Source organism: Zootermopsis nevadensis, unplaced genomic scaffold (assembly GCF_977971745.1).
Source record: "Zootermopsis nevadensis isolate Lab colony 2312 unplaced genomic scaffold, Znev_1.0 Znev_ptg000015l, whole genome shotgun sequence".
Lineage (NCBI taxonomy): Eukaryota > Metazoa > Arthropoda > Insecta > Blattodea > Termopsidae > Zootermopsis > Zootermopsis nevadensis.
Window position 1 is genome coordinate 2,685,317 of NW_028259147.1, and position 13,892 is coordinate 2,699,208.

The 13,892-nt window shown below is 40.8% G+C and overlaps 1 protein-coding gene across 1 annotated transcript in view; it reads left to right on the top strand.

Annotated features, from left to right (window-relative positions):
• LOC110833612 (zinc-regulated GTPase metalloprotein activator 1) overlaps positions 1-9,390 on the top strand; it is a 149,310-nt gene extending 139,920 nt beyond the window's left edge. The window contains exon 13 of the mRNA XM_087349046.1: positions 9,358-9,390. Within this exon, the coding sequence (XP_087205172.1) occupies positions 9,358-9,375 (18 nt within the window). The 3' untranslated portion in view covers positions 9,376-9,390. The remainder of the gene's footprint in view (positions 1-9,357) is intronic.
• The last annotated feature ends 4,502 nt before the right edge of the window (positions 9,391-13,892 follow it).

Below are 13,892 nucleotides of genomic sequence, written 5' to 3' on the forward strand. Positions count from 1 at the left end.
CAGACTACTGCAAAAGTACGGCTAAAATTGAACTGATCAAGTTGATTCAGAGTTATCAACCCCAATTCACGGACTGCAATCAAAAATGCTGCTCATCGCACCATCCACAACGTGGTTATTATTCTACCTCCTATCCGGACAGGCCGTCAACATCAGACCACTCCTTGGAGAATTCTGCTGTATCGCCGGAAACTCTTGTCTCAGGCTGCGGTCACACTGGAAGCGTATTCGCGCGAACGTTTGTGGCGCGAGCCTTCAGTATGAAAATGGAGCTAGAGGAAGAGAACCGTTTGCTTAAGTTTTTAGTAGCTGGAAGGAACGCACGACGATGTTGGATGAATGATATTTACCAAAACAGAAGTGAATGTGAAATTCCACACAAGTTTTGATAAATTGCTTTCATGACTATTACAGGATGTCGTTGAATACATACCAGTACATATTAAATGCTACTGAGAAAGCAATTTAAAAGCAGAGTAATTTCCGAAACTGTATTTCACCATCAGAACGCTGATGAATTCTTTGATAGATGAAAATTTCCTAATTGTGTGGGCTACATTCATAGGAAACATATCCGTCTGAAACGTCCAGAAAAATTGGGGACGCAGTTTTATAATTACAAATAATTTTTTCCATTGTTTTGCAATCTGTTTGTGACGCAAACTATAAATTTGTGTGTGTTGATATAGGCTGGCACGGAAAACAGAGTGATGGAGGAACCTTCGCTGCATCAAGTTTTTACATACCCCTCGAAAATGGATCATTGAAATTGCCACAAAATTCAAATCTTCCTCATGTTTTATTAGGTGATGACGCGTATCCTTTAAAGACTTATCTGATGAAACCATATCCAAAAAGAGATTTATCAAGAGAAGAACACATGTATAATTACAGACTCTCCAGAGCACGGAGATCAGTAGAATGCAGCCAATTACTCTGAACCAGATAAAGCTGATTTAATCGTAAAGTGCATATTCTTGTTACATAATATTATTATTGAGAAGGAAAGTATTTATGATCCATCTATTACATCGTCAACACCACAAAATGCGAGCATAATAAATATAATCAATCACTATCAAATAATAGGTCAGCACAACAGGCTTGTGACATCAGAGATGCATTTAAAAAGTATTTTAACAGTAGTGAAGGTAACATTATCAAACAGTTCAACGTTCCCTAATTATCTGTGCCACACACAATCCACTACTTCAACAAACATAAATGTAGAATTTGTACTGGTGTAGCAAGGAACAGTTTGTAATAAACTTAAATTGCAATATTTAGTCACTAATTTTTTGCCATAACTTCCTTGAAACCTCTCTGTTGTGATAAGTTTTCATTTTTTGGTCCCACAAAGCCTTCTCATTGAACACAAGATGAATTAATTTTTCAATATACATCTATTCGCGCGAATGGAAACAAACATGTTTGAACGACGAGCGATATCGAGCGATAACTTCGCTCGCAGTGTGACCGGTTACAGGCCTTGTAACGTGTTTGGTAGTTTGGTAGTTCGGGCGAACTCGCCCGATAACGCCCGACCGTCAGTTCGCGCGAATACGCTTGCAGTGTGACCGCAGCCTCAGGGTTCAGACTAGGTGGAGATATTTAAATGAATAATTAAAATAAATTTTGCATACCTTAAAGTGACCATGAGTTTTTCTTCAGGGCGTATGCTCTGGCGAAAATTTGTATCCGTTCCTTCTATTTCCTCCCTGATCAGTTGTAACAGTTGGTCGAACGATTTCACACTCATTCTTGTGTAGTTGAAAAACTTCTCGTCGTGTTTGCGTAAGTCGTCGTACAGCAGATGGAATGCGCCTTTTGAGGAACGTTCCAAGAACATGGGATGTATCCAGTATCGTCCACTTCGCTTTTTCCCACGACGGACATGATAGAACAGTAGGGGCTGCTCTCTCTTCAACCTCAATTTAAATTCTCATAAATGCTTGTCGCGCGTTGTCGCGCGACTTCATAAACCGCGCGCGACTTGCCGCGCGCGCGTAAATAAACCGCGCGCAAGTCGCACGCGGCTAGTCGCGCCAGTGGGTCCCTAGCCTTAGAGACAAAATAAACATTTGAACAGCCTCACTCTTGACTTACGTCGATAACACGGCATTTTAAATCTGTGACGTCATTTGTTGGATGTCTGTAAATGATGAACTGAAAAGGATTTTGAAAAATAAAATGTATTGGCTTGTATGTCTGGAAGAACTGAGTAAAACCACGAAAATTGGCAGTGACGGCTACTCTCCTGAGAGAGGTCGTCCCTAACACAAATAAGAAATATGCTCTTTAGACCGAGAATTTTGATACACAGAGAAGCTGAGTAAAACCATGACAGACAGCAAGTACCAACCGCAAATACAGACTCCTGAGGCAAACGTCTGAAGACGGGACATTTAAAATCTTTGTCTACCCTTCACATAACCCCGTCAGCCTAAGTTCACCGTTTCCAAGATGTTATAGTTAATAAAAGCCTATGCAAATATTGAGTTTTTAAACCCAGAAGAAAATGTTTGTGGAGAGATGCAGAACAGAAATTCCGCCCCGTTATCTTTCCATGTGTGTCTGCATGCAATATGGAGGCATCATTTAACCCGGGCGTCATAAACAAAAACAAACTACTGTCGCCAAGCCGACGCCTTGCCAGTATTACAGGTAAAAAAAATTGAGCTAGAAGCAGGAACTTGGCGCCTCCTTGCCCTGACGGCTACCATCACGAAACGTCGGAATTACTCTCATGACACATGTAACGCGTATTATATTGTTTCACAAATCATATTTCGTATTTCTTATATTTACCCAAATATTTGTATCACAATGGCTCAGGACTGAACACAATTAAAATCTTTTAAAAATTTTCTGTAAAACTCGAAAGAGTAGGCCTATACTTTAGTGGTAACTATACATACCACCTTATTTAACATTCGGTATCTCTCCATTTTGCCCAAAGTTTATTTATATGATTCTCGGTGCAAAAAGGACCCATTTCCTTAAAACAGCATTGACCAGTTGTTCTTTGCAATGGTGAAGGGTTGTGTTTACTTTGCGGTACGGACTGGCTCATCAAATATTTAGACCAAGTTCGGCTTCAAACTACTTGCAGTTTCTTGCCACGACAAATCGATATGTCTGCATTTGTTGATTTAAGAAAATTTCGTACGTAATTTTTAGTTGTTTGTAATTTATCTCCATATTTATATCTGCATTAATTCATTAAGTACCTGTGTAAAACAAAAGAAGTTGTCGTAAGATCGCCATGTTTTTTTATATATTCTAAAAAAATACTGAAAATAATTGCATATTTCGTGCTAAACCAGCATGAAGACACACGAAAGCAACACGATCCATTTTAAAACGAACAAGCTTCTTAAAAGCCGATTCAGAATGTAAGTTAGGACAGAAAACTGCGTAAGTACAATTCCTTAGCAGCTCGCATCTACGGTTGAGATTTGAATCCACATTTGTGTTACATTTTTCACATATTACCTAAGAATAACCACCCAAAGTTTGGCAGAAATGTCGTGGGACACCCTAAAAGCTCTTCTCACATCAGAGCGTCGTGTTACGCGAGATTATTCGAACTGGCGTGCTAGTGTGACATCACCTTACAGACTGAATCTTATACTACCGATCCATTAAATGCTGATGTGGGCAAGGTTTCGTTGAAGGAGGGTATCGACTTAATTTATCAAAGAGTTGTATCTCGCAGCTGCATTAGCTGTCACACACAATAAGAGCCTACCTACTTTGTGGTTTTATTTAGAGGGATGGAGTACAGGTCCCTCCCTCTGTCTGTGTGTGTGCTCAAGGACCCACACTAACAGGGCAATTTAAGTCAGGAACCTGTATGAATCCAGGAGTTTATAATCTGTACACCCAGTTTCCCGTAAAATGGTTTCATTCGTGAAAATCGAGATTCAGTGGTTGGCTTCTGTTTCCTATTCTGGGGGCCCCAGGATCGGTTTTTGTTCGTGACAGATTTCGTCCTCATATTTCAAAGCCTTTCCTAGAAACTTTTGGTTTAGCAGACCGCTACGAAGTTGACCACGTACACTTTTTTTTTTTCAATTTATTCACAAATGATTTCGTAAGTTGTCCTGACGTTCGACGTCGTGTTTTGTGTAGGCACGTTTGTAAAAGTCGTTAAATTAAGGAATAATTTTTGGCATGAATGTCATTCTACTGGAGGTCGTCGCAGCTACATAAATTATGATTTCGTAACATCACTAATGACATTACGAACATATGAATTTGTGTGATGGAGCTACACTAGCCAGACTCTGAAATTTAAGACTGGTAACAAGGTATTCCCTGGATTTGCAAGACGCCGTCGATTGCAAGACGTAACCAAATTTCAGAAATTTTAAAATGTCATAAAAGACGCTTGGCAATGAATTACATCGGAAGATAATCATGAACGATGAACATGAATCAGTTTATGTCCTATTTCAATACACTTCCACGATCCGCTTCGGAGACTGAAGAAAAACATAGAAAACCTTAATAAAGACGGTCTGTAACCCGAACTGCGTTCAAACAGAATACTAACCTTGAATCATGTTCTTGATAATCTCATGTGATTAAAATTGTATTTTTAACAATAATCTACTGGTATCAGCGAGTACGTACCCTCTTATTTAAATTTGATGGGAACCCTTCAAATGTCAGTACATTTCCATTTTTTCCTCTGCGTGTGACAATAACCACACACACCGAAATAAAACTGTGGGTCATAACAGTTGTTACCCAGACGCAGGGCGCAGCAGTTTCGTAATTCAAACTATAAGACCTCGAAACCCTTACTTTCTTTACCATGACAACTAATTTAATAATTTGAGCGAAACACACATAGATCCACATGCTTTGATCGTGTAAACAATTGTCCTGTATTGTCGAAAATTGCGTTAGCGTTTCCATGGCAACGATGAAAAGTAATACAGAAGAGACGTGATTATATTCTTTTATTAATATTAACTCCACAAACTGATAATCTTCAATAAAAACTCTGTAAACTACGGAAGAGAGTTTACCATCGAGTTGAGTGCTTCGGTGCTAAATCTCAGCGTGAGCTAACCTGTGAGTTCAGATTTCTTTCATCCGTAAGTGCCATTGCTGTGGCATTGAGGGCCTCGGCTTGTTAAAAATGGGCCCCTTTTTAAGGTCACTGCAGGAGGCCTCTAGGGACAGAAGCCCGTGACACAGACGGCGACAAGCTGTAACACTTGGGAGAATCGCTATTCGTTACCCGCACAGAACACACCGACAGTCACTTGTCCGTGACATGTGATTGAGAGAGACCTCTGTCGCTCAACTTATGAAGCAAACCACAACAATACAAAACTCTTCAAACTATACAAAATCAATTTTTTTTAACCTCCTTTCCGATTATTGTATCGACATATAATAAATTTATTGTCCAAATACTGTTCATATTTCTATTCAGAACGCTTAAGAACCTGCATAACATATCTAAAACGCCCCCCCCCCCTCCCCAATCACAAGAAAGTACTTGAATAAGCTTTAATATTGTGCCACTAAGGTCGCAAATCTGTCCATTTATCACGAACCTTCAGGCAGTGTTTCATTGTAACATGGGTGTGTTCGAGACGTGCTCATCACGAGACATGTATTGTGTCGTTCTTATCAGTCTGATTGAATTACATTTAAATTCTTCTACCTGAACAATGAATCAGAACGATCGCCTTGCAAAATACGGTCTGCGGTGAATAAAAATATGGCCCTATTTAATTATAAATTTTTAGTCACGTGCTACGCACTTTTTACGAGTAAAATATACTAATCGCACGAAAATAAATTAATATAAGCAAATTTTTTTTTTTTTTAGAATATTGGAATTTCGAGATATCGGCACACAAGTTTGCCTTTTTTCATTCAGGTCTTTTGTATCTGAAACAGGATACTATAAAATCGAGTATGGTCTACTTAAAATTCGTATCATGAGCTTCAACTTTCCACTGTAGTCCAAACGACCGACTTTTTTTTCAAGCCCTGAGGCTGTCCGGTGCATTTCACATCACTGTTTTTGAGTTTTTTTTAAAATTATAACAGTTGTCTGACAAATGCTGTATCAGATGTTTCGATCTGTGTCTACGTTCCATGCATATACACCGTACAGTGCCCCCCCCCCCCCTCAAAAAATGTACACTTTCAGGGAATGAAACCGACATTGTAATACACTAAATCATTACATACATCAGAATTTGTATCTAGTGCATTATCGAATGTGGTGTCAAAATGACCATCGCCAGTGTCTTCCGGACACATATTTTATTTATTTAGTGTTCTGTCTGACGACAGGTCCATATGAACAGGATCCTTCCATCCTTTTCTCGGACTGGGACCTGTTCATATACGTTCTTGGCAGATGATCCAGAAGTGGTTTGCCATTGCCTTCTTCTGTGTGTGAATGGAGTAATTGTTGGGATGCCACGGAGGAAAACTCCGTGTTGCCTAGACCACGGCCTTGCCCAACACAAGTTATAAATTCGGGCACCGCCGGGAATCGAACCCGAGACCCCCAGGATTACAAGGCCAGCGTCCTAACCGCTAGACCACCGTGGCTGGTGTTCCGGACACATAACACACGCATATCGACAATTCTTTATCACGAATACGACGCGTTATCAGCCAGAAGTCAAATTACATACAACACAAGATTCCGCTATGTGTACACATGTAGGCTATGAGGTCTTCACAGCGATGAGTCTGATGATTGCTGTCTTCTGGGTTGTTGATCTGTGTAGTCTGGTCGATGTTAACCAACATTTCAGAGGTCATACTGCCTCCGTCATCAGAGTATGAAGATTTCCGTCTTCTGGGTTGTTGCGCTGTGTAGTCTGGTCGATGTTTACCAACGTTTCAGAGGTCATACTGCCTCCGTCATCAGAGTATGAAGATTTCTGTCTTCTGGGTTGTTGCGCTGTGTAGTCTGTCTCCATCATCAGGGCGATGAATATTCATCGCCCTGATGATGGAGGCAGTATGACCTCTGAAACGTTGGTTAACATCTACCAGACTACACGGGGCAATAATCCAGAAGACAGCAATCTTCATGTGTACACATCTTTTAGGGGTCGCCTGTATATATGAAGCAAATCGCGTAAGAGAAAATACAAGATAATAATATAAGTTTCCTTTCCTTTCCTTTCCTTTCCTTTCCTTTCCTTTCCTTGTGTGGCATGATTTGATAGTAAGGAACTAAACAGGCACAGACAATGAGAAAGCCATCGTGAGGAATTGAAGGAACGGGCCATTCTTTGATGGCAAATTACCTGTGTACCCTTTGGAAAGAAGCAGTCGGCAAACCCAAAGGACTGGAAGAACAGCGCTAATCCTGTGAAGTGAGGCTGAAACCGAATGTTGTACTTCACAACTCTTTTCCTTTCAAACATGAAACTCGTGTCTCCAGGAAAATAGCCGAAATAAAAAGGAAGCAAGCCCATACCTTATTTTGTTTGTAATTACGAAGACCGACGACAGATGGCAAAACAGGAAACGTGAACAAATCACGTTTAGCCCTGTTTATTCCAACAAATTTGTTTTATTAAAAATCTTAGTGAGATTTTTATTCAAATTTTGCATCGGACTACAGTGAAATTAAAACTGGATCAAACCATACCCTCCACTCTTCTACACCTCTTGAAGATTAAACTTTAATATTATCCTTATTATTTTACTGAAATATCGTTACTTTTTGGACGTGTATTCTCGACGATGGTACATACGTATATCTTAACACGCTAGGAAAATACGTCACTGGCCAAATTTAATTGCAAAGAATATATTTTCCCTTGTTCGTGAAAAGGAAAAAGAAATATTTTATATAAGCAATCAATCAGAAATGTCTGTCGTACATTGCGTAGATTTTGTTACGCAGCAGCTCTGAGGATGAGAGCAGAGATTGCTCTCGAAACGTTGGCATAAGATATGGCTTGTAACCCCGAGTGTCCTTTATCAAAACCTGTTTTTTTAATTTTATTTTACGGATATTTAAAGGCTGTCATCATTTAAAAATAATAAATTATATAATTCGATTAAAATTTGGATACGGCTGAATCCGTGATGGTGATTTTAGGTTCCCTACATAAGAAGGCAGCATGTTTATTAATGTGGCGTTGCCCATCGACAACAAATCCCCATATGCGTATTGTGCTGAACCCTTGCACAGATCCTCTTTTGTTACTTGCACGAGACATTTCGGAGCTGAAGGCCATGTTTTGATTTAACTTGGCACCGATTGTGGGCGGAAGTGATACCCAATGAAGCCTGCATCCTACTGCAGAGTGGGTAGGAAAATTATGTTACGGCTAATTTAGTAGTTTCACATTTTCCGCAATTTTCATAACCATGCACTTCAAAGCAAAGCTCCTGCTTCGTCTCTCTCACCCCCCCCCCCCCCCCCCATCTTCTGTCTACGAATCAGCGTGTAGTTTGATTTTTTTCAAGTGGTCCAAATTTTGTAGGAGTCGGTCTTGTAAACACGATGGCATTTACGTGGTAAACTGTACGAATACACCAGTCAGCCTCACCACGTTTGAAAATTCATTAAAATACTCTGATAGCGGTTAGAACGCTGGCCTTGTAATCCTGGGATCTCGGGTTCGATTCCCGGCGGTGCCCGAATTTATAACTTGTGTTAGGCAAGGCAGTGGTCTAGGCAACACGGAGTTTTCCTCCGTGGCATCCCAACAATTACTCCATTCACACACAGAAGAAGGCAATGGCAAACCACTTCTGGATCACCTGCCAAGAACGTATATGAACAGGTCCCAGTCCGAGAAAAGGATGGAAGGATCCTGTTCATATGGACCTGTCGTCAGACAGAACACTAAATAATAATAAGATGAGGTGGTCTAGCGATTAGAACGCTGGCCTTGTAATCCTGGGGTCTCGGGTTCGATTCCCGGCGGTGCCCGAATTTATAACTTGTGTTGGGCAAGGCCGTGGTCTAGGCAACACGGAGTTTTCCTCCGGGGGCTTCCCCGGTTTCTCCGTGGCATCCCAACAATTACTCCATTCACACACAGAAGAAGGCAATGGCAAACCACTTCTGGATCATCTGCCAAGAACGTATATGAACAGGTCCCAGTCCGAGACAAGGATGGAAGGATCCTGTTCATATGGACCTGTCCTCAGACAGAACACTAAATAAATAATAATAATAATAAATTGTTGCAAAGTTCTGAGGTGAAAAGATTTTTGTTCAGATTAGAAAATGTGACTGTATGAACGTATGACTTTTTTATTCCATCTAATTCTATTCTTATCTTCGTATTGAAGTATTAAAATTTTGTGGGAATCTCTTCATGTTCCATCTCATCCTTCTAGATTCCATCGCCCTGGTAAGTGTTACAAACTACTCAAGATCTTCAGTAGAAGACAAGACAGGCCACAGGATGTCGAAAGCGTCTTAGCAGACAGCTAGCGATGGGGGTGGCAAGGATACTCTCCTACCTCCTCACTGATTGACCGACCGCTGGACATTGTGTTCAAAGGCTTTTGTGTTGTCGCTACAAATTATCTGTCACAAAGCGAAGGGCCTTCTGTGTTCCGTAACAGACGAAGGTAAATAAATGTTTGCAAGCATCTTGAGGGAAATTTGTCTCCAGTAAGATCATCAATAAAGATCAAAGTGCTTAAAGTTGCGTTTGATCCTGATTCAAGCGAAATACTGAAGTATCTAAAGCCACAGACTCAACATTTCATTACCATTTCCACAACTGATCGTCACATTTCATTGAATGATAGACATGAATATGAAAAAAAAAAGCTGAGATTTAAATTGTTTCATTTGTACGAAACGGAAGTCGTTGGAATACAAGAATGCCCTAATAAACACGCCAAAATATACTCTTAAAATGCCGGTACGTAAGTCTAGCTCTCTCTACCAAAGTCTTTTACTACGACAGTGTTCGCTCTTCGCCCGAGGCACTCCACAATTTATCAAAACATTTTGCGGCACCACCAAGGGAAGGGTGTTACAAAGCAATGCACGGCCATAAGTATGAATCCAAATATAAAATTTCCCACAACAATGCAGGCATATGAAAACGTAACGGTTGTTGAATACCATAGTTAACTATGAATGTGCGCGCGCAACCAGCTATAATTACGAAAAGTTAATTTTACGTAAACACGTGCGATATATAATTTCTTTTAAAAAAAAAATTCATGCCAAACCAGTTACACAACACAGTTTTTAATTTCCCCCCTCCCCAACTCAGCATACTTCAGTCACTATGCCGGAATATGCTTATCTAATTACGATAGTGGAATATTTTCCCACTCGGCACAACGGTGCCGGAATATGATACGTTTAGCTGAAAAGGTAGTTCAAAGAGTCTGCAATAGGTATCGCCAAAGGCAGTCACTTATATAAGAGCCCAATAGACCACATACAAGTAGTTCTAAATATCAAACACAGATGGCAGACGGAACTGGTACAGTGACTCTCTCTAGCAACATCAATCAGAAACTTCTTAACCAGACAGCAGACAGCTCGAACTGTAACATCGCTCGCTCTATCGGTAGCAATGCAGACCTTGTCTGGGAAACTTGTACATAAAACTTCATGCGCCACGTAAAATCAGCCAAACATAGCAATCCATCTAAATGTCCTTAATAGTTCCAAATTACGTTCCTCCCAAAAATTTTCATATTCACATGCAAGATAAAAGTTTTCAGAAACCTTTAATAAGATAGGAACTTCAATTCGAACCTCCATACCCATGCGCCGACCGCAAATCGGAAGATGGAGTCTGCATGTTCTTCCGAAATTTTGGGTAGCAACCGCTAATCAAAAATGTTACGTAACCTGTTTTTAAACACACGCGTACACCCACAATGGTAAGTCGTATTTGCAGGTACCAATGTCAAAATGGCTGCAATGATGCAATGGGATTCCCTCGAATTTTAAGAGTAATCTGATACAGCTATTAGAACACGATCCCCCGATGTTACCAAACGCCTGGGAAAAAGATCCAGAAGATTCTAAATACGATCACTTGATATTTTTGTTCATTACATTGTTCCAATTAACACGGCCTCGCTCCGCTCCATCAACCTCAGCTGAATCAGCACTCGGTGCAATCAGCACGTGAAATCAAAACTACGAGTAGATAGGTCAAAGGCTGACGCATTCAAGAATTCTCTGCGCTAGCCTTTAGATAGAGAGAAGCATAGAGTAGAATTTGCAAAGAGGAAATTTGTGGGGGAGAAGTGAGAGACACTTCGATTTCTTGGGCGGAAGAAAGAGCATCTTTTAGTTAGGTCCCCAGGCAATGCCCGCTCGTCCTTCTGTTAAGGATAAAGTAAGAGTGAAAACGTTAGTGCGATAATTGGCAGAGAAGACGAAATTTTGAGTTTTGTATTGGAGAAAGCTGAGGCTATTAATTTGGAGGTTTAGTACATAATTTAGAAGATCCCACTGGGGGCGGGGGGTAAATTTTGATTAATTTACATCTGGAGGGCTGCATCGCTTGTTTGTCATAAATGCGGTCATATTGACCTAATTGCCTGATTTGGGAGTTCTCACTAGCTTGACTTTTAGCATAAAATTTGTTTGCTAGCTTGCTGACATGGTTTCGGAACGTCTCCATGCCAGTTTGCTCATGTAAAATTTCGATTGGGAGTTTCGTGATAATTGTTAGTTCCTTGTTCTGAAAAACTTAGAGCTTGCTGATGTGTGTTTTGGCCGCGTACGTTATTATTGGGCGTAGGAGTGTTTTATACAGGATGGGTAGGAAGTAAGTAGGCATTAAATAATCTCTAAGCATTGGAAATATAGAGGTTATAACCATTTATCAATGCTTACTTTCTTTCCACCCACCCTGTAGATCGTAAGTGCGAGGTTAATGTTGATGGACGAGGACTTGTTAAGGATTGGATAGAGTTGGCTGAGCCTATGGTTGGCTCTACACACTGCTTTATAAATGTGATCTGTAGGCGAGTTTGCGGTCCAAGATGACGCCAAGGTATTTGGCTTCATTTACCCGGAGGATGGTTGCTCCAAAGATCTTCAGGGGAGGTACTTCGCTGCGGAGGTGCGACAGCCGTTTAGAGAATAATGTCACCGCGCATTTATTAACGTTAATCTTAATCGTCCATTTTTCAAACCAAGGCTCGAAGGTTGTGATTACTTTATCTAGTTAATTTGCCGCCAACTGTACGCTGCCTGATCGAGCAGCGATGTTTATCGTCCGTGTATATTGAGACGGCCACATTATTAATCATTTTCTATGGTAGGTAAATCATTTATATAAATAATGAATAATACGGGCCCTAACAGGCTGCCTTGGGGGACTCCTGCCTGAATGGGACGCCGTGTGGATTCCGAATTGAAGCCCAAGCTCGTACAAAGTACATTCGGTCCGTACCGCAAAGAAAACACTTTATCGGATAGATCGACTTTCAGACGCTAAAGAAACTGGATTTCATACTGATATAGAAAATACGAAATCTGACATGAGATTTTTTTTAAAAAAAATCTGATGGTATAAAAAGTTACCACTGCTGGAAAGGTGTAAAGTCTCGCTGATAATTGGGGCTAATAGACATACTTCCTCACCTAAAACCTTTCAACACAAAAGGAAGTGTTTGGAGTGGGGATCTTTTGGGGGGGGGGGGGGGGTTGCAGTAAAAAAAAAGTATGAAGACCACTTACCTCCCGATTCAAAATGTCACGAGACGGCGACACCAACCTGGAGCTGAGACTCAATGCACAGTATCGATAACGTTACCGGAAGCATAAATTATATCGTTTAAAAAAACTCATGCCACTGATAACGTTACCTAGACTGGACCGATTTTGCCTGCAGTCTTCTCGACAGGATTGTCAACCATCTTGCAAAATGGAATGAAGCCATCACCGGATTTTCAGACTCCAAGACTACAAATACGTTCCTAGATACTTGGTATATACCATTTTTACTTCGAGACCACATTGTCGAAAATACGTACAAGGATAACATTAAGATGGATCTTAACCTTTACATACCACGGCTTATGAAAAGTCGTGGCACGCCTGGTTTCAGCCCCGCAGAAAGTCAACCATCTTGCAAAATGGAATGAAGCCATCACCGGATTTTCAGACTCCAAGACTACAAATACGTTCCTAGATACTTGGTATATACCATTTTTACTTCGAGACCACATTGTCGAAAATACGTACAAGGATAACATTAAGATGGATCTTAACCTTTACATACCACGGCTTATGAAAAGTCGTGGCACGCCTGGTTTCAGCCCCGTAGTTGTGATATGAATCCCCCTTTGCGTTTAGATTCGTCAGGTGATGGGTTAATAGGGAGGGAGGGTGTGTACAAGATTCATCTGATTCAAGATTGGGTCCAGTGGAAGGATCTTGTAAACACGGTAATGAACATTTGGGTTCTGTAATTGGGGGAGTTAATATCTTGGAAAAGATAATGTAATCGCTAATAATTATAGGCCTCTGTTGACTGTGCTCCATGGAGTTGAACTGTAGTGCTGCTTGTCGGCGTCAGGACGCCGAGTTGCGTGATGCAACCTAAGCGACCGCTCCCGTTGTCAGTGAATCTCTCGTCAAATGCAGAGAGATTTGCACTGGCAACTGGTGAAGCCGCGTAGATTTCCCAGGTTCAAATCTCGATCTGTAAACAAGCAATACAAACAATTTTGTCAAAACACGAAGGACACAGGATTATTTGGGCTATCGACACGAATATCGAATCACGTTAAAGAAGCTTCCACGTCGGGTTGGTACGTCGTTCACCGCGTGTTTCGGCTGAACTCTCAGACTCCATCTACAGTTTTTAAAAATCATGAAGAAGAAGTCAGCAGCTCATCCGACGCACTAGACCTCGTTTTACGTCGCCAAACGATGC